The 20,370-nt window shown below is 40.5% G+C and overlaps 2 protein-coding genes and 1 long non-coding RNA gene across 3 annotated transcripts; 1 reads left to right on the forward strand and 2 right to left on the reverse strand.

Moving 5' to 3' along the window:
• Positions 1-401: 401 nt before the first annotated feature.
• LOC143514918 (uncharacterized) lies at positions 402-7,197 on the reverse strand. Its single transcript, XM_077006698.1, has 7 exons — positions 7,015-7,197; positions 5,402-5,604; positions 5,148-5,237; positions 4,011-4,106; positions 3,795-3,905; positions 3,149-3,272; positions 402-2,945 (listed from the first exon to the last, which is right to left on the reverse strand). Exons 1-7 carry the CDS (start codon positions 7,046-7,048, stop codon positions 1,237-1,239), a joined length of 2,367 nt encoding a protein of 788 aa, XP_076862813.1. The 5' UTR covers positions 7,049-7,197; the 3' UTR covers positions 402-1,236.
• Positions 7,198-8,859: 1,662 nt separating this feature from the next.
• On the reverse strand, positions 8,860-19,046 carry LOC143514920 (uncharacterized). Its single transcript, XR_013130987.1, has 5 exons — positions 18,652-19,046; positions 18,405-18,456; positions 18,094-18,242; positions 10,632-10,764; positions 8,860-10,037 (listed from the first exon to the last, which is right to left on the reverse strand). It is a non-coding gene; the product is annotated as an uncharacterized LOC143514920 (long non-coding RNA).
• Positions 11,663-14,451, forward strand: LOC143513885 (tetraspanin-7-like). Its single transcript, XM_077004580.1, has one exon. The coding sequence runs from the start codon at positions 11,705-11,707 to the stop codon at positions 12,824-12,826; it is 1,122 nt and encodes a 373-aa protein (XP_076860695.1). The 5' UTR covers positions 11,663-11,704; the 3' UTR covers positions 12,827-14,451.
• Positions 19,047-20,370: the final 1,324 nt, after the last annotated feature.

Here is a 20,370-nt window from a genome sequence, read left to right on the forward strand (position 1 = left end):
ATTCACTACCACATAGGTGTGTGAGGTCAGGCCCTTGGGTATTTATAAATATCCATGTAGAAGGAGGCTTCAGAATAATAAAAAACGTTTTAGGCTTATCCAACACCTCACTGGTGTGGTCTGAAGTAATCACAAATGACCACCAGTGATCCCACCAACAACACACAATTTTCATAATTATTCAGAATTAGTACTGGAGCCACTTTTACTTTATTGTACTTAGCGTTATCACATTTGCCTTTTCAGTATTTAGTATTAGTTACCCCAATAACATAAAAGTGAACAACATACTTACATTAGTTAAAAACCTTATTAAAAACCATGCTTTGTCAGATGACTCACACAAGTCCATAAAATACAATGCAGATAGTAAAGAGTCAGCCATTGACTATTTGTTTATTTAATAATTTATTGAGTAAGAAAGACTTTGCATATTTACAAATCAATTTTGACTGTAGACTTTATTAGCAATGAATAAGATATGCCATTATTTTCAGTAGTTTCTTCTACCTCTTCCAAATGACTTTCTCAAAAGAGAGGTTTTACAATAAATGTTGAAAAGACTTAATTTGGAAATTCTAAATAAATGTTCCAAAAATGTATTTGTCCTAAACATAACTTTCTTTTAATGTTTTAATTGAACATTTATGTATTTATACAATCCCAATGCAAAGAGCACTACAGACTAGGATCAGGAATATCTTCAATATGTTGATCAATGTTCCTGGTACAGAAAATCAGTTACCATCAACAGCTTGTGATGGACCACTCCATGAAGTGAACTAATATTTCTTGTGGTATACAAGTAAAAAAAAAAAAAAAACAGTTCGAAACAAACAACAACAAGTATGAAAATATGTATTCTATGTAGCAAATCTAAATATCGCAACAAAATTATTTCATCTTACAAATGTACCTCATATTTTTGGTAGGTATGTGGCTCACACCTGTCGCTGCTGTCTGACTGTGTCCAACTTCCACATATCTCAAGTGATGGTTGGAATTTTTTTTGAAGTTCCTACAGATATCAACAGTTCCTCATTTTATACTTGCTGCTACACATCTGCACCATCATCACCTGCTCGATCAAACAGCACTTCTTTGTGTCCTCCCCTACAAGATTACCTCACTGCCATCCACAAAACCCGAGCCAGGCCATCTATATCGTAACTCGGGACAGAAGGCCGAGCTGCTCATCCAAAACGCTGGAGGAAGGTGCTGATGCTCCTCAGTCCTTTAGGAGCTCTTGGCGTGGCTGCGCTTGCGGCCGCTGGCCTGCTCGCACGCCCTGCGCTCGGCCAGGTGGGTGCGCTCGTGCTTGCGCAGGGGTGCGGCGAACTTGAAGCTCTTGCCGCACTGCGCGCATCGCCACGGCCGCTCGCCCGTGTGGCTCAGCATGTGGTTCTTCAGGTGCGACGAGTGCTTGTACGTCTTCCCGCACTCCGTGCAGGTAAAGGGCCTCTCGCCCGTATGCACCCGCTCGTGACGTTTCATGTTGCCGATCTGCGAGAAGCTCTTGCCGCACACGGCGCAGCTGAACGGACGCTCGCCCGTGTGCACTCGCATGTGGCAGCGCAGCATCTCGGGCCCGGCGAACGTTTTGTGGCAGACGGCGCAGGGGACTCGTGCGCGTGGCCTCTCGTGGTTCCGCTGGTGCTTCTTCAGGTCGAACATGTAGACGAAGGCCTTGCCGCAAATGGAGCACAGGTACTGCCGCTCACCCACGTGGTAGCCTTTGTGCCGGCGCAGCAGGCTGGCGTAGATGAAGCTCTTCCCGCACACGTTGCACTGGTAGGAGCGCGCCATGGAATGGTAGCGCACGTGGATGGCCAGCTTGAACGCTGTCGGGAAGCACTTCTCGCAGTGCGGGCACTGGTGCAGGCTCTCCGACGTGTGGCATTCGCGGTGGATCTTCAGGTACGAGCCCTGCGAGAAGCTCTTGCCGCAGACGGTGCACATGTACGGCTTCTCGCCCGTGTGCACGCGCGCATGCTTGACGAGGTCGGCCTTCTTGCGAAAGGTCTTGGCACACTGTACGCACTTGAAGGGTCGGGCGAGCGAGTGCGTTTTGATGTGGCTTGACAGGAAGCTGAAACAGCGGAAGCGCTTGCCGCAGTCCGAGCACTGGAACGGCCGCTCGCCCGTGTGCGTACGAGCGTGGTTCTTCAGCTGGCATTCGTAGCGGAACTCTTTCGTGCACACACGGCACACATGCTTCTTTTCTCCTGCGTCCTGAGGAACCCGGGATTCGGCCGGCGCTGCCAGCAACTTCCTGCCCAGTGATGGTTGGGTTGGGGCACTCTTCCTGTTAATAATGGCCTTGATCGATGGCGGTCTTTCAACAATGGGAACGTATGTCGTCTCTTCCGCAAGGACCTCCACAGGAGTAGTAGAAGGTAAGACAGGAAGGGATATCACCTTCCCGGCTATTTCAGAGATCCACTCCTCCATGCTCATTTCCCTTACACCAGGGGTCTCCGCTCCATCAGGCTGCTCTAGAAACTGCAGCTGAGTGGTCTCCTCTCCACCATTGTCCAATTCCGAAACTATGACAGTAGATCCATCTGCAGTGAGGTAGATCTGTTGGACTTCACACATCCCCGTATTGTTCTCTTGATAAATCGACTCCTCGTGTAGTTCATCCTCCACCCCGACTGTGCTGGGCTCGGCGATGCTGTCCAAATCCTCCACCTCCTCTGTGTCACTGGGGGTAGGGCTCATTATAGTGGCAGCAGCACAGTCAGACTCTGATGGGTTTTCTGTTACCGCTCGTGTAATAATGATTGTCTCTTGTGCCATGGACGAGGGAGATGGGATTTTGTCCTGTGCAACTGAACTGGCAGGCAACTGAACCTCCTCTTGTTCTACTGAAATAGAAGGTAGGACTGTCCCTCCTTCACTTGGGAGTGGCAAACAAACAACCTCTTTTGTTGAATGAATGGCTGCTGTCATAGGGGAAAAACAAAGAGGAAGAATTTTGCAGTCATTAACTATAACAATAATCACTTAAAATCAATATTGAATCTCTTGACAGAAAGCACTCCGTGCTTCAACACACTCAATTCCACTTGATCATTAACTATTGAGCAGAATCAGGTGTGTTCACACTACCCAGTGCTGGTATAATCAAAAACTCTGAGATGCTTACCATTTCTGTTACTGTGTCTCCTGGTTTTGAAATGTTGGAGCACATCCCGTAACTCTGCTGGGTCAGATAATGGCTGGACAATATCCTCCATGGCAGACAACGCACCACAGAGCCACGAGGCTGTCTGTAAAGTACAAAATGTTAATCTTAAAAACACTGTGTAGAAAGCTCACTTAATATAGACTGCATTAACCTCTTTAGTCTGTGTGAAGTTTGGTCAAAATGGCTCATGTTTCTATCATTAGATTTACTAGTATGTGGCTGGGATTGCCAGTATCTTATTTTTTGTACAAGGTGCAACAGAAATTGCTTAAATTACTGAGCAACTGGGTTAGAACACATTGTCACAAATTAATGACTGAGCCTAACAAAACCAAAAATCACAAATGTAATAATTGTAAATAGTTTTCACTTGAAGCAATTTTAGTAGCATATGAGCAGGGCAAATGAATAATTACTAATTTATTATTAAGGATGCAGAAATGTAATCCTGTCACAACAGGATATTTGTCCTTGCCCTGATAAAAAAAAACAACCATTGTTGTTCAACCATTGTTGTTGTGAAATTCATTGTTGATAAACAACAACAACAAATGAACAAATGCTAAATAAAGACACTGTTGCTCGTTTGGGTCAGATACTCCACCTCTTTAAGGTTCGGCACAGGCAGCAGTTCCTCTACTCGAGTGAGGAACTCCCACGCCAGGCTCTGCAGCACAGTGTCATATCCAGAACCATACTCAACAGGAAACACGTTCTGTGGAGACAAATTGGCAACAAGACAATAAGAAAATTGCAGAATGGGTAACAAGGAAAGACAAGGAAAGTTAAATTAAGAACAAAAAAGACCTGAATATCAAACCTGAAAAAAGTTCTCTCTTATGGCGGTGTCCTCCAAGATGTTATGGATCATCCTTATGAATTTGGTATTCACGATTTCACTTTCAACATCTTTGCACTGCAAATGTTCAAATGAAATAACATAACGTACTGATGTAAGCATAGGTCTGATATCAAACAGGTACAAATGTATAAAAATAAGCAATCTGCATTTCTCCATCTAGATATTTTCTTATTTAACAAACATTGCATGTCTGTATTACAGTATTTTTTTACAGAACAAATGTTTTAAACAATTAAAATGATTGGACATCTGGCATTTGAAGCTCATTTGAAATTAAACAGTTTTGTGGTAATATTTCCTAGTTTTTCATTGGCTGCACCACCTGGCAGGTAAAGTGCATCATGTGAGAGTTCAACGTAGCCAGTTTTTCAATAACTTAAAGAAATCTACACAATTTTTCACTCAGTCATAAAGATCACTTTGGGTCATCTTGATGAGGCAATATCCCGTTTACTATTGCTCCATCAAAGTTTTTCAGTTATCTTAACAGCCCTAAACATACTGGTATCTTAAAAGGCTGTTTAGTTGAAAGCTTTTAAACACAAAATTATTGCATTGTGTTTTATTTTGAATTTGTCTTAGTCTACTCACTTGCAGGGATGATTACATAGCTTATTATTTGAATGCGCAAGTAGTAAGAAGAAGTAAATCATATTTTAAGTGATAACATGTCATGAATTGATTCAATTGTTTAAAAAGGAAATATTACACTCAGTCACAAAAACATGCATGTCATCATTAAACCTTGTGTTTACCTCCACATACAGTAAATAGAGATTCAACATGTGGGCCGCAGTGCTAATGCTAGCGAGCCATTGCCCAAATTTTTTTGCTTTTTGTTTTCCAATATACACAGATATTTCAACAAACAGGTATTGCAGCAACATGGCATTGTATGTGCACATTTTTATTATTTGGTCTTTCTGATTTCAAGACTGCAACATGTAAGTGAGACCTCTTAAAGATCACATTTTGTTTGCTTGCATAATTGTGCATCTCAATGTGATTTTAATATACTGCTATCTTAATAAGCAACAATGAAATTGCTATATACCGTTTTGTCCAAAATATGTAAAACTATACGGTCACACCTACTTTATGAGTGAGGTTACGAAGTGTGTCCAAATGTGCTTGAATAATCCAGTGGTCAGGAGTTTTGTCCTTAAGACAGAGCTCTAGGATCACCTGCAAGAATTCATTATTAAGTGATTTACATGGGAGATACTAAATCTGATTTACATTTTGCATTGAGCTATTATCCAAATTTGACATGAAACATCACATTAACATTTTATTTATTTCTGAAATTCTTTTAATACAGATTATGATTTTCTTTATTCGAAGATTACCTTTTTCCGCAGGTGAAACACCAGCTTATTTACCAGACTTTGACTCATGATGTCTGGAACTGTTTCGGACACCAACATAACAAATTGCTCTAGCTTCGCATATTGTGTTACGTTGCGCCGCTGAACCACTTGCCAAAGAAAAGCTGACATTAGGCGCAGGGGTGGCACCACAAGGCGGAGGGCAGAAAGAGGGAGTGCAGGGGCTGAAAAAGAGGAAGCAGCAGTCGTTTAAGAGGGACATTTAGCTCCAGACCCCTTTGATTAGGGAATTGTTAGTGTTTGTCAGAGCAGAGTCAGTCAGAGTATATTTACACCTCACATTAAAATGCATTTTTGTTGATCGAATCACATTTACATTTCACTTGACCATTTCACTTGACAGATTTAAACTTTTTTTTTTACATAAGTGTAAACAGAATGCATATTCTGTATCCAGACATAATTACACAATGTATAAATTATGTCCAGATATAATTATAATTATATAATTGGAAATGTATCTGCTGACAGCAGAAATGACAACAGCTGCCTCACAAAGCCTTCTCCCGCACTGAAGCAGACACTTCACTGCCTGCTGTAGACCGTTTCTGCACATATTTCACAGCGTATAATACACTGGTATAATACACTTTCAGGGCCTAAAAGGGAAGGGATGTGTGGGTCAGTATGCTTTTTACTTGAGATGATATGACATCATCTGGTCACTCTGGGGCCACATTTTGGGGAAAGGGTAAATGAAATCTGGCCAAAAAATGCAGATACAATCCAAATATGAAGTACTTGTTCCCGCAGGTGTAATCAGGCATGTCAATCAATCATGGTTGCAAAATATGGACAGAAATACTGCATGAAAAACTGCAATTGGAATATGCTGTTAAAAATTTTTGTTGAACCCTTAAAGTGACATGGGTAAAAACTTATTAATGGATAAATGACAACCCCTATTGTTCCAAAAGGACATAGATATATTGTTTGAGCTGTCCTATTTCTATAATAATCACTGCATGAATTATTAATAACTGCAAGAAAATGCTACAATAGAAAGCCTAATATAGCTAAACCTCTAGAAATGCCAATGCACTGCAAAACAAATATGCATATACACAGCCTACTTCTTCACCAACAATCTTTATAATATGGGGATTTTTTATTATGTATTTCTAGTCTGGACTGAACAAAGACTATTAATAGCTGCATATTATTATTGTTGTTATTATTATCATCGTTAAAAACAATGGCAGCACCACAGAGGCCCACTGGGTGCCTTGGTAACAATCTAGTTAACTGTAGGAACTAAGCCATAAAAGTCGATATAACTCAGGATTGTTTTTGGCAAGTGATTGTTAGCAAATGGGCTAACGTGTAACCATAAGCACTATAGACCTAAACCCTTAGCCAAAATTACGAGGCAATGTTAATTACTCAGATGTTTGTCAAATATCTGTACTTGTATAAATCTGAGGGACAATGCTAGAACACAGTCTCGCCATGCCCGTACCTGCTATTTTGACACTATTGGATTTGCTTGCTAGCTTCACTCTCTCAAAATCGCGCCACTTATCAACTTGCTACCGTTTAGCTCGTAAGCTAAGTTGCTTATGGGTTTCACTTACTTGTTTGGCGACTCTCTGGAGCGACTATTTCCATTATGATTTTTTAAAGAAACGCGGAAGTATATATTTAACAAAATGTTAATAACCTCATATCAGTAAGGTATCGTATTATTAATAACAAAACAACTACTAATATGTATTTATCGTGAAGCTGACCGAAGCAACGAACAATCATGTGGAGCCGGAAATCGTACCGGATATACAAACCCCTTCTGTTTTGCAGCAACGGAAATTCGCTATAAATAACTTACAGTGCCCCTTGTGGTGCGGTGGTCAAGTGAACTGAAAAGCCTTTAACTTCTAATGCCCATTGTCATTAGATTGGTATTAGATAAGACCTTTCATTTCTTATTTCTTTTCATTATCTTATTTATTTATTTATGAGAGAACATGATGATCAGATCATTCATTGAAGAGGAAAATACAGATGTTGAATTGTTACTTCAGTGCCACGATTACGATGCAAAACCAGAACAATCAGCTTTGGCTTTAGCATGTGAGAAAATATAGATCCAGTAGCTGGTGATGGAAGAGCTGCGGAAGAGGCTGACTAAGGTTAGACTGAAGCAGTCATTTAGCTTGGAGAGGGTTATGCCTTATCAGGTTTGTATTATGTCATACTGATCCAATACAAGGTATGTATTAGGTCATACCAATCCTGTACCAAACTTGTATTATGTCATACTGATCTTATTCCAGGTATGTATTATGTCATACCAATCCTGTACCAAATTTGTATTATGTCATACTGATCCTGTACCAGGTTTGTATTGTGTCATACCAATCCAATATTATGTCATACTGATTCTATACTGGGTATGTATGCTATATATTATTCAGAATATACACCTGTCATTATTCATTCATGAGTAAATTAATAAAAGCAGGATACAGTTGACAATAACACACACTTACAGAATATGAATAAATAAAGATCTCTAATCAATCATTGGGACGTTTATAGCTGAATCCATGTTAATGAATTACTGAATGTTTACCTTTTACATTATGCTGCAGTTCCTTCTAACAGGACTGTAACATTTAGGCCAGTGTATTGCCATAGCCTCCTGTCAGCATCAATAATGGATTATGCTTTGATTTAAAGGTAACAATAATTTTCTTTCACTTGAAAGCTACTACCACCTACAAGCATTTTGGAGACAAATTGAACCTGTAACAAGGAGAATTGTAACTTTCTGTATACTTTATTGGGCACTATTGGAATATGGATGTCTCTTGAGAAAACTAGGGCCACAATGCCAACTGTGTTCTACAAGTACTCTGATACCCATTATTGACTGTGTGGAAATTAGATGTCAGATACCATCATCTTCACTTTTACAGAATGAGATGTTCTCACAGTGTCAATCTCACACTACCCTGAGATTGACTGGTGTGTCACCACATTATATTGTTACTTTTACTTGTCTTTCCTCATTGTATTCTGACTCAGTCAGTGATGTAAAGTGGTTCAGGCATTCTGGCACTATCCCTTTTGGTGAGCCCTGAACAGTTTACAGGCCACCTTTTCTCAGTATGCGGTCCCAACTTTCGCATGATGAAGTGCTGGTCACTCAGGACGTTGCACGGTTAATACACGTTGAGGGTTGAGTGGTGAGGGGAGAGGGGTGATGGGTGATGGGCGATGGTGAGTGTTGATAGGTGAGAGATCTTCGTTGGTACAGGTTTCAGTGACACTGTTAACAGCCTGTAATTTTACAACTTTGCTGTGATAAGGTACAAAAGCAGTATTCAAGACCAACACTGAGTGCAGAGTGTGCTATAGAAATGTTTCTCATACTGCCTATGACCTTTTAGATTGGATGGTGTCATAATTACAGCAACATCAGTTCACTACCTCACTTGATTCCTCCTTTCATGAGAATTTGGGTCTTGGTCTAATGATGACTATTTTGTCTATTGGCCCAGGTTTCACCCTGACAAAAAAAATTATAAAAAAACAATAATAAAAACACAATTGCAAAAATATTTAAAAAACTAATATAAACTTATATATCAGGCAAAGCATGTGAAATATTGTCTATGGCCAACTCTGTCAAAACAATGAGAACGAAACAAAATAATACTCAATAATGCATGGCTCACCTTCTCATGTTCCTTACCTTATACAATTTGTAGCCATGCATGGACAGATCATGCTTCCAATAAATTAATTTTACACTTCACAGACAGTGTTTACATTTAGATATCACTACACCAGGGCCTGCATATTTCATCTCAACATTTACTGCAGTTCTGGGCTTGTGCCACTGCTGCTCCGTCTCACTGCAGGTGTGGCCAGGAGACAAAACCTGCGCATTCAGCACCGAACTGTGTGCAGTTTCTAACAGTAAAGTAGCGATGTGGTTACACACTGCAGCTACACGTGAGCACTGATATGATATGAGGACAAGCAGGACAGAATCACTATATACAAAAGTATATTGAGAGAATATTTTACAAGCGCTGACATTGATATTCATCTGTTTCATTTATCGTACTTGAGCAGTGGTCCAAACAGATGCCACTGACTTTTGAGTGTAGTTAGACTGCTGGAGCAAGTTTGGGAACGATATTATACAATAACAGGATTTTTAAATACTGTAATTGTGGGATTTTTATATTGGGATGCCCGATTGTGAATAACATGGAATCAGGGAGCATCAAGGTTACCTCACAATTTTCATCTTTTAACAAGTCGACAACACCAAACTTGTAACAGCAATGCAAGCATTTACCAAGTATCTCAGAATATGACAGCTCTTGTCTTTATGACCTTGGTGATTTGATAGTCAGAGAAACCTGGTAATGATCTCTGATTTGTCTACATTTTCTTCTACTCTGCAGATACATGCCCTGATAGTCACATGTATGAGGAAGCATATACCTTAGACCCCTTATGCATTTTGGTGTGAGAAGTTTTTGTTATCAACCTACAATGCTACTAGCATCTGCTATGCTCATCTTTGGTAGTTCCTGACGGCCTTGTGAATATTCAGCAGGTCAGACAGAAGCGATGTAACCTGTTGTACAGAATACAGAGGTTTGTTGCGCATGCACCCACCTGTGACAGACCATTGAATAATCACAGATGTAGCTTGACTGCTGAAAGTCCTCCACTGCATGTCTACCAGCTTAAAACACTACCAGCATAAAACACCAGCTTACAAATCCATCTTAGGTGTGTTGGGACCCAGCTAGTGAAGATGATTTTTCATTTGCATTTACAGGATTAGCAAACATTCCGAAAATGTTACTTGCAATACTTACACATTATGAACAGGAACCATATTTGAGGAAACCAAATACATCATAATGAACTTAAAGGCTTTTATTGTTTATTCTTGTTTTATATGGACTTAAGCCAAAACTATTCTTGGAAAGCATCTTGGCAAAGTCATTTATTATCAGTCATTGTATTTGAGGTAATAGAATATTCAGTATCAAATACCACAGGTTAAGTATTTACGCTATATCACTTAAGATATATTTCCATAATCCTGGACATTACAGTATTAAGAAAATTCCTAATGCTAACTAAATGAATTATTATTACATGTTCCAGGAGTCTTGTTAGAACAAAGAAACAATATAGAATGTAAATACAAATGACTTACCAGACTCTGGAAATGAATAAGCTCTCCATCTTCATCTGCCCTGAATCACTGCAAGCCTGCCAGGCCACCGTTGGTCAGTCAGGGTTATTGATGGCTGTCCTTTTCTGACAGGACCTTCCATTTTATGAGGGCACTTAATTAATGGAAAAGCCAAGAATGACTATCATCAGGATGATGTTGATGTTGTGGCCTGGAGCCATTAAGAGATTACAGAGAGATATGTGCTTTCCCAGTAATCAACAACCGATTTTAAACGCTTTGCTGGTGGTGATGTCTGTCTATTTTTAACCCCTGCAATAATATAATCTGGGTGTTCCCTGGATGCATGCATAGTTTTTGTGTGTGTGTGTGTATGTGTGTGTGTGTGTTTGTTTGTATTCACGGATAGTCCAAATGAGAAGCAATGCTGTAACAAATTTATCCACCTGTAAAAAGTTTGAATATATGAATTCTTTTCTTATTATCATTTTTCACATTTTAAAATGTGAAGTTGCATTTCACAATGATGTCCAGGGAATCAAGACGCATTGACTAGTATTGTCAATGTAATGTTAACAGTTAGTACAGAACACAGTACGGGGATGTTATATTCTTTTGGGGCCCTGTAACTGTACAATACAAAAAATATTTTTGTCTACCACATATTTTGAATAGTCACCCCTGTATCAGCAGAGGCAGTTTCAGATGTGGGGTGTTAATAGCGTCCCAGATGCATCCAAAAAGCTCCGCCCACACTAACACGTCCCATCTGAAGAAGCACAGCGAAGCAGCCACAGTACTGGATAAAAGACTCACTGCAGAGGCATGGAGCGTTTATGGCTGGGCGAGTGCAAGCGATGTCAGATATAAAACTGTAAGCTCAGAGTGGGGCGTAGCTGCGGACGAAGATAAGACCTCCATGTGTTGATTCACTGTGGACAATTTATAGTGTCAGGAATGGGTGGGGGTGGAGGTGTGGGGGGTGGCTGTACGACAAAGAGTTGATGGCTAAGCTATAAAGAAGGGGGGGGGGGCAGTGAGGGATGCGAATGGACACTGAGAAACAAAGGGAGCAGATGAAGAGAGTGGAGTAAATGAGAGAGTGGACGGCGGACGGAACCAGACCGGCAACCATGAGCTGCACACTTGTGTCTGCGTCTTATGACTCTCTGCCCGCACGGCTGAGCCCCCAGCGCATGAAAGATCGGCACGCCGCTCGCCGGCTCTCGTCTCCACGTGGCTCAGGAGCTCCCGTCTCGCCTGGGGCGTTCCGCCGCTCCTCTGCCCTGCCCGGCTACCTGCTCTCGCCCTTCCAGGAGCCCGGAGAGCCCCGGCATCACGCACAGCAGCGCTTCTCCCTCTCGCTGGATTCCGAAGCCTCACTGGCGCCACATGTGGCCGTGGCGGGCGGCGCCCTGCCATGCTGCCAGGTAGTGGGGATGGTGCCGTTGCTACGCCTCGCACTGCTCATCTTCAGCTGCTTCTTCTGGGCGGCTGGACTGGCGATCTTCACACTGGGCATCTGGGTGCAAGCCTCACTGGCTGACTACATGCTGCTCTCAGTGAACCGTTACCCCAACGCCCCAGCAATACTGCTAGCCACAGGGGCGACCATCACCATCTGGGGATTTCTGGGCTGCCTGGGCGTGGCGGTCCGCCTGCCCTGCCTTCTCCGGGCCTACGGCTTCTTCCAGCTGGCTGTGCTCATTGGGGGTTTGGCTGCTGGTCTTTCGGGGCTTTTCTACAGAGAAGACATTGCTAGAGGTTTCCGCAGTGGCCTTCAGAGAGCCGTCCTGAGCTATGGGGATGACGAAGGCCTTGCCAACGCTCTAGATGGCATCCAGAGGGCACTTAAGTGCTGTGGGGCAGAAGGTTGGCGTGACTGGCTCCTGTCTGAATGGGCCACTCAAGAGGCTGTTTCGCCAGTAGGCAGCTTGGGCAATGACACATTTTCCGTGTCGGTGCCAGACAGCTGCTGCATACGTCGTAAGGCCTGTCATAACAGGCCTTTGCCAGAAGGGGGCAGTGGAGCCATTGAAGCTGTGGGGATTCACCAACATGGCTGCTTCAGGAAAGTCTTCAGTTTTGTTAATGATAATGTATTTCATATTGCAGCTTCTGTGCTCGGGCTTGCCTTTACCCAGGTGGCAGGTATTGCTTTAGCATGTATGCTTGCCAACCACATGGCTTCTCAGCCTCGTAGACAAGGTCGCTAAGAAATGTCAGGTTTCAGGAGAAAGACCAGCAATCCTATATTATTCTATGACAAGGCCAATTTCACACAGAAAGTCTAATCATATATTGAACAAGACTTTCAATAGAGAGTATGTAGAATTTAGACAAAGAAAGAAACATTCTTTAAAAGAGCAATAAGTCATTTTCATGAAATTTTTGAATGATTGTTTTTTATTTCTATGAAGTGAAGCTCAAGTGAGATTTGACCAAACTGCATTTGTAGTGTATGCTCCATAGAGCAAATCCACCCCAAATCTCTGAAACATAGTATACAAGTCAGTATAATATAATGTTTCATAATGTGAAGTGACTCATTGCTCTTTTAAGTACACAATATTGACTAGGGAGATGCTTCAAAAGGTGCTTTAAAGTTCTGTATATGTGCTGGATTCTAATCCATGCTGCAGAAACTCTGGACTTTAATTTACAAACTGTGCAACTATTCAAACTGTACACTATGACAGACTTTCTTTTGAGAAATACAATGCAATCGACTATATCAGAATTAAGTTTGATTTGACTTCGGATTGACTGTGGAATTTGTAACATTTGATTGGATTTTCTTATAACCATTTTAATATTAGTATCTATATTCCATAGCATTTATGCAGTAATATATAGTATACCAGGCATACCATATATAGTAGCTGTTTGTTGCATGATTTCAGATTAGTATTTAATGATAACCTACATGCAAATATTGCTGACACATTCTGTTTATAGTTTAAATGAGAGGGTGTATAATGTCCTTCACACAAAACAAAAACTGAATTGTTATTTGAAACAGTATTAAGTGAAAATGATTGTATTCACAATAAACCTTGCTATTATACCAACAAGTCCTAATTTTACTCTTAGATAAGATGGTTTACTGGACTTGGATAGCTGTATCTTTAGTGTTCTAGTGTGTTTTTATAGTTGTCTGCCTTAAAACAGAAAATCAACATAGTCTACTTATTATTTACATGTAAAAGATGGAGTTAAATGCTTAAAGCTACAGTGTATAGAGATGATGTCTTGCCGCTAGACTTTTCACATATTCTACTTTTGACAAGACAAATGTCTTACAGGACCGATTTCTGTGATGGCCACTTACTGTCTACAGATTTGATATAGTATAAACATTCATGCTCTGAGTGTTTCCTCATTGAATGATGAATCCAGAGTGTATGTAACATGCAGCATGCAGAAGAGTTATGCTATGGGAGGCGTATCCTTAAACTTGTCATATTCAAATACATGCAGATAGGGGAGTCATATTCTTAAACGTGTCAAATTCAAGTACATGCAGATCAGTTTTGCTAGGGAAGGCGTATTCTTAAACGTGTCATATTCAAATACAGAGCGTCATGCCTGTCACATGTTTGTGTGAAATGACAAATCAGCTTGCTTTATGGACAAACGCTTGCCTGCTGTAATATGTGTGCTCAGTAGAACCAGGCACCAGTAGGCCAATTGCAACAAACTTCACTGAACGCCAGGCAAGGCGATCTCTTCCTCTCCAATCTCTTCCTCTGCCCACAAGGTGACCTGTGCAAGTTGCTCTGCTATTGGATGCAAGGATTGTGTAAAGTAGGTTTTTTTGACAGTTTTGTGAGCCATGTAATAAATTAAAATGAATAAACATCCGAGTTTGACTCCTATTTTAATCATTCATCTTTACAGTCATCTTTACAGTGCTGTGCTTAAAGCTTTCAGCCATTACTGACACACTGTATTCTATGTGGTGTTATAATGTGTTTTTACATTAACTTTCCTAATGCACTTCAAAAAGGTAAATCTAGGTAGCCAAGTGTAATTAAACTGCTAGCACTTGCAAACAGGGGGACATATACTAGTGGTAATAAAATATAATGAGGTATTGAAACTGGGTTCCATTTCTCAAAAACCTTTGCAGCACTTTACATTATCTTCAGACTACAGAGTACCTGAAGACAAGAACAAGCCTCATTTGCATTGTAATACTATGAATGATTAATAGCTATATTTCTTTATCATGATTCCAAATTACAAATGTAAACAGGTCTTAAATTTTGCCTGAATCGGTCGATGGTATCTGGTTCCTGAACGACTCAACAGAGTGTGGATTCATGGCCAGTCAAACGAATCTCATTTTGACCTGAAGTCACCTTCGTGATTAGATTTTTCCTTTACCTGGGCAATACTGTGAAATACAGTTATAAGAAGGAAGCCTATAAATAAAGCAGTGCTACTTCTCTCGTGCTCTCTCTCATTCTATCAGTCTCTCTTTTACACAACCACACACACACACACACACAACTGGGATAGTGTGGATAGATACAATAAAAAATAAAATCACTGACATATCACAAAATGAGCAGTGTTTATAACACTGAGGCTGACCTGCTGCACAATCCACAAGCTTTCATACGAATCCTTTGGAATAATTCCACTCATCTATCCTACATGTAACAAATCCCAAGCGCCGTTTATAACATTGCCCTCAGAGTAGGCTTCATATTGTTTCAAACATCATAGTTTCACTTCATAAATGTTATACTGAAAAAAAAAACCCACCCTTCGGTTCTTCAGAATAACCTGGCTCACCAATGTCTCATCAGCCCCAGTCACCAGTCCACCAGGGTTCAGCTCAGCTTCTGAAGCAGCTCTGGTGGGACAGCGACTTGACGCAGAGTGTCTGAGCAGCTCTAAGTACATGTGAGGCTCTGGGCCTGACGCACTGTTCCTATGTGTGAGGCAACTTCATAACGATTCTATATGTTATTTGAGAGAAGTGGAGGTCAGTGGTAACTAAAGTGTCAACCCAGAGTAAATTGCTGGGATATTGAGGTCAGAGGCACAGAGCTGAGGGGTATTTCAGGCCAAACATATACCTTCCTCAGTCAGCTAAAATGTAAACAGGAGCCAGCTGCCTACCAGTTAAGGCTAATGTGAAAATATAGGAGATTAGTACAATGCAATACAATGTAAAATGCTATATAATGCAATACAATATCAACACCTATCATTTTAACATGGATGTGAAGAGGCTTCACTTGATGACCTTGATGGTCTGCATCCAATGGGACCCCTTAAACAATCATAAACTGCAGTTTCACTGAGCAGTTAGTATTGAGTGAGCTAGTACTCATATTAAAAATATGAACCATGCTTAATGCCACTTCATGTATAATTAAATTCTTCAAATTGTTTGTACTCACTGCTAATGAATTTGTTTGTAGCTCCAAACTCACTGTGCAATCAAATCAAATCAAATCAAATATACTTGTATAGCGCTTTTCACAACACATGTTGTCACAAAGCGCTTTACAGGATTTACAAGGTTAACAATGGTTAATAGCAATGGTTGCTTCCAGCCGAACATTAAATGCATGTGCATGTATCGCCTATAATGTCGTTTATAAGGCCAATCTTCCTGAATTCTAGTCCACATTTTTATTCCTGACACATACGGGCAATGTATTCAGACCTCTATGTCCAGGCACTTAGCCAGGCACATATCTGGTGCCTTTGGGGTTGGCAAGACTGGGAGCCTTTAGGCACTGGATTGAGAGTCTACTTTCTGTAACACAGAGATGACTATCACGATTGTGCCTGTGATGCTGCTCCTGAACATTCTCATATTCTGTTGTTTGGGAGGCCATATAATGTGCATAAGATGTGGAGTAATTGGTTTTATGTTCCTCATAAATTTGTGTTTTTACATTCTTTTGATCATCACTGTAAGTCACGCATACTGCAGCTTCATGCTACTCATGTCTATGGATGATGTCATGCATAAATGAACATAATTATGCAAGATAATCCTTAACAGACAACAGTCAGTCTTATATTCAAATATTTAAACAACATTTATAATAAATTATAAAGAAATTATAGAAATGTACAGAACTACATTCACTACATTCTGTACATTTCTATAATGGCTCCAACACAAAGCACTGGGTTTCCAGGCAAATGCTGCATACATTTGATGAGGAATGGCAGATATTTATTGATAATGTAAGGATGAAAATTCCACCTTTCTTTGTGGAGATACGCATCACTGTTTTGGTTATTGTTAAGTGCTATCACGTACACCAAGTTCTGAAAATCATTGTCACCCAGCAATAGAAAAAAAATATGCTGTTAATTTTTTGGTCTACATGGAATTACAGACATATATGTAATAATTATATTTATGAGGGAGAAAATGTATAAAAGGTATAAGCTAACAAATTTCGATTGTGGTGAAAAATCACAATTGACAAATATGGCACGTTTTCGTTTAGTTCCTGGTATATAGGCCAAATACTTTGTTGGATAAACATTGACACCTGCTGGTCATGTCTGTTATTGCAGTTAAGTGGCTAATGCATGTGCATTGAAATGTGAAATGAAATGTGCCATATTTTGTCAATTGTGATTTTTACACCCCAATCGAAATTTGTCCTCCGCTTTTAACCCATCTGTGCAGTCAGAACACACACACTAGTGATTACTAGGGGGCTGTGGATCACACGTGCCCAGAGCGGTGGGCAGCCCTAGCCCGGTGCCCGGGGAGCAGTTGGGGTTAGGTGCCTTGCTCAAGGGCACCTCAGTCATGGCCTGTCTGGGAATCGAACTCACAACCCTCCGGTCACAAGACCAGTTCCCTAACTGCCAGGCCATGACTGCCCCTGAGCAGCATTGTGGCTGCTCAGTCCCTTTATAAAGATATAGACTATAGTGTATGCCTTCCAGTCCATCCCATCCAAACAAGGCTTTTCTGGTTTGACACAAAGGTGTTTTTTTCCATTCAGGCTCAGGTTGTTTCATTATTTCATCAAGGCTTTCTGGCTTTTATCCTTCTAACATAAATCACTTAAGATATCCAATAGTTTATATAATATATAACGTAATATATAATGTGGCATGTCTGCATCTCACCACGAGTGCTTGCACCATTTATCTTCCACACGGTCAATGACTTCATCTGACAGCAGGCCAATAGTGCTGATCAGCATAATACACAAGAACCACTCAGTTACACCATCAAGACATTCTACTCTGAAATCCTGGCGGAGCACACCAATCGCAAGACAAGGAAGAATGTTGTTTTCAGATAGGCTGGAACCTCTAAGACAAACATCACTTTGATCTTTCCAGCCTGTCATATGTTTGCATTTATAATGTTCATGACCATATGACAATAAAACACCATTATACATGTTGCCAATATAGTTACGTGCAATGCCTTCCTGTTTAGTCTATCAGTTTAAAGTCACTGGAACAGCAGGAAACTTACTTGCTTCATTGTTGTTGCACTAGGTATGTCTTCTGGTCATGGTGTCCTCAACACAGACAATATGAGCATGCTGGTCCTCAGCATAGAAGTAAGGCCCCATTTAACTTTATGAACAGATGTTTCAAAATCTCCACATTTTACAGTGATAGCTAAAATGAGAATAAACAGATCACAGGAAACTTTTTTGTAATCAGATAAGTGAGGTGCACAACATCGACTTCTGCTAAAACTGCAGACCGAATGTAATGTGCTCCAAACAAATGCAAAGCTTAGCTTTAGTTCAACTGGCTGATTCACTGTGTCATTCTTACCCAGGGTTAACTTCGACCGTGAATTCATGTCCAGTGCTTCAGATGAGAATTGCTGCAACAGATCAGAAATGAAACACATTTACAGTTATGACATTTAGCAGACGCTCTTGTCCAGAGCGCCTTACAAAAGTGCTTTTGGGTGCCTCTGGAACTTGTCATCCTGGGCAGGGCCCTGGGCTTTGGGCTGCAGACATCCATGGCAGTAACCAATCAGGGTGAGTTCATGCCCTTGCACAAGAGCTTCTACCTGGGCACCACAAGGTGGAAGCAGGTCTCTTGAGAAGGGAGGAAGCGGACGATGCTGGGTTGGTGGTGGATGTGCTGAAGGTCATATGAAATCCAGGTTAGTATGAAAGCCACAACAAACTTTAAGAACAGAGCAGAGCATTTTAACGGTAGGATTTTTTTTGAGTAAATATGCATAAATGTAGAGAGAAAAAATAAGGATTCAGAATGAACTATCTCCAGAGTGACAGAAACAGCCAGAATCCTGCTGTTCCCAGAATCCTTCCTGACTGCAAATGATTCATCATACTGCGCCATGACGTGTGCATTAAATGTGCATTATTTATTTCCAGTTATTTTGCAAAAATAAACTTTCTTTGTAAGCAATGTGACCACTGACCACCTTTTTTGCTCCAGGCAAAGATTTCATCAACATGTTTTGCTTGCTGAGCTGAATATTGTGACCCATGGCAAGGAAACTGTGGGGGCGGTACAGGCTCCGTGCTGGACCTGATCCTGGTGCAGTATGACTCACCAAATGAAGTTTGTTAACCATCCCATTAAAACCTTGATAGCAGATGTATGTTGTGTCTGTGTCACAGAAAGACTAAATCATTATGTCGTATTTCATTGTTTTACTGTTGTACTGACTCCTTTTCATTACAATTCCATCAGTGCTTGGCACAAAAAGCAAAGGCAAAACACTGTGATAAGGTGAAAAGTCTGTACTGGGATGTTTTTTACGTGCATTAGGTCCTAGTGGGAATAGACCACATGTCTTGAAACAGATTTTTCATTTGCTATTTCAGAACTGTTAAATTAGCAAGCAGGTTCAGAACTGCTTGACAACTTGAGAAGTCACTTATTATAAAGTGTTACAGGAACATTTGTGCACCATTTACGTCTACCTTATCATTCTTAATGTTAATAATGAAAATTCCTCCTTTTTCAATTTATATTCAACTTCAACTCAAATGAAGGTTCTCTGTCAATCCTCCATAAAGCTGCTTAGTAAACACTGAAGCAAGTTCTGCTTCAGGGTACAACACAGTAATAGTATAGCAGCACAATACTGCACAATATAACACACTGTGAAATACAACGGTGAGAAAAGAGTACAGAACAAGCAGGAAAGATAATAAAGGCATTCAATTAAAGGACATACTGAAGCATGAAGAGAATACGGTATATATTGTTTGAAAAAAAGAGAGTAGTAACCCTGTCAGTGTACTCTGTTTATAGAAATATATTACTTTGCATTTCTTTCATCTGACAGCAAAGTGTTGCTGCAACAAACTAAGAAGTCAGGATGTCGTAAACTTCAAAACCACTTTCGATATTGAGTAATACTTGCTCTGTAAGATCAGCAGTATCTGTTTGCTAATGGAGATTAGCATTTAATTTATAAACAAAACTGAAGCTTTCTAAAGCAGTCACCTGATTTGTCATATATCACATCATGTGTTTCATGGACCTGTTAGATTGTTATTCAGCATCACTAGTCTACAATATAACCATGAGGCAGTATAGAGTATAGTTTTGTTTAAATTTAAATAAAACAATGCATCATCACCAATGCATAATAACGTACAGTGTTGCTCACTGGTATTTAGCAATACAATTCACGAATAAACTATATGATCCTTCAAGCATCATACATTATGGTCTAGTGTCCTTGGCTTGAACATGTGACTTCAAGACACAAAATTCAGCACGCATGCCGTGATATCTGACATTCTCA

Source organism: Brachyhypopomus gauderio, chromosome 5 (assembly GCF_052324685.1).
Source record: "Brachyhypopomus gauderio isolate BG-103 chromosome 5, BGAUD_0.2, whole genome shotgun sequence".
Lineage (NCBI taxonomy): Eukaryota > Metazoa > Chordata > Actinopteri > Gymnotiformes > Hypopomidae > Brachyhypopomus > Brachyhypopomus gauderio.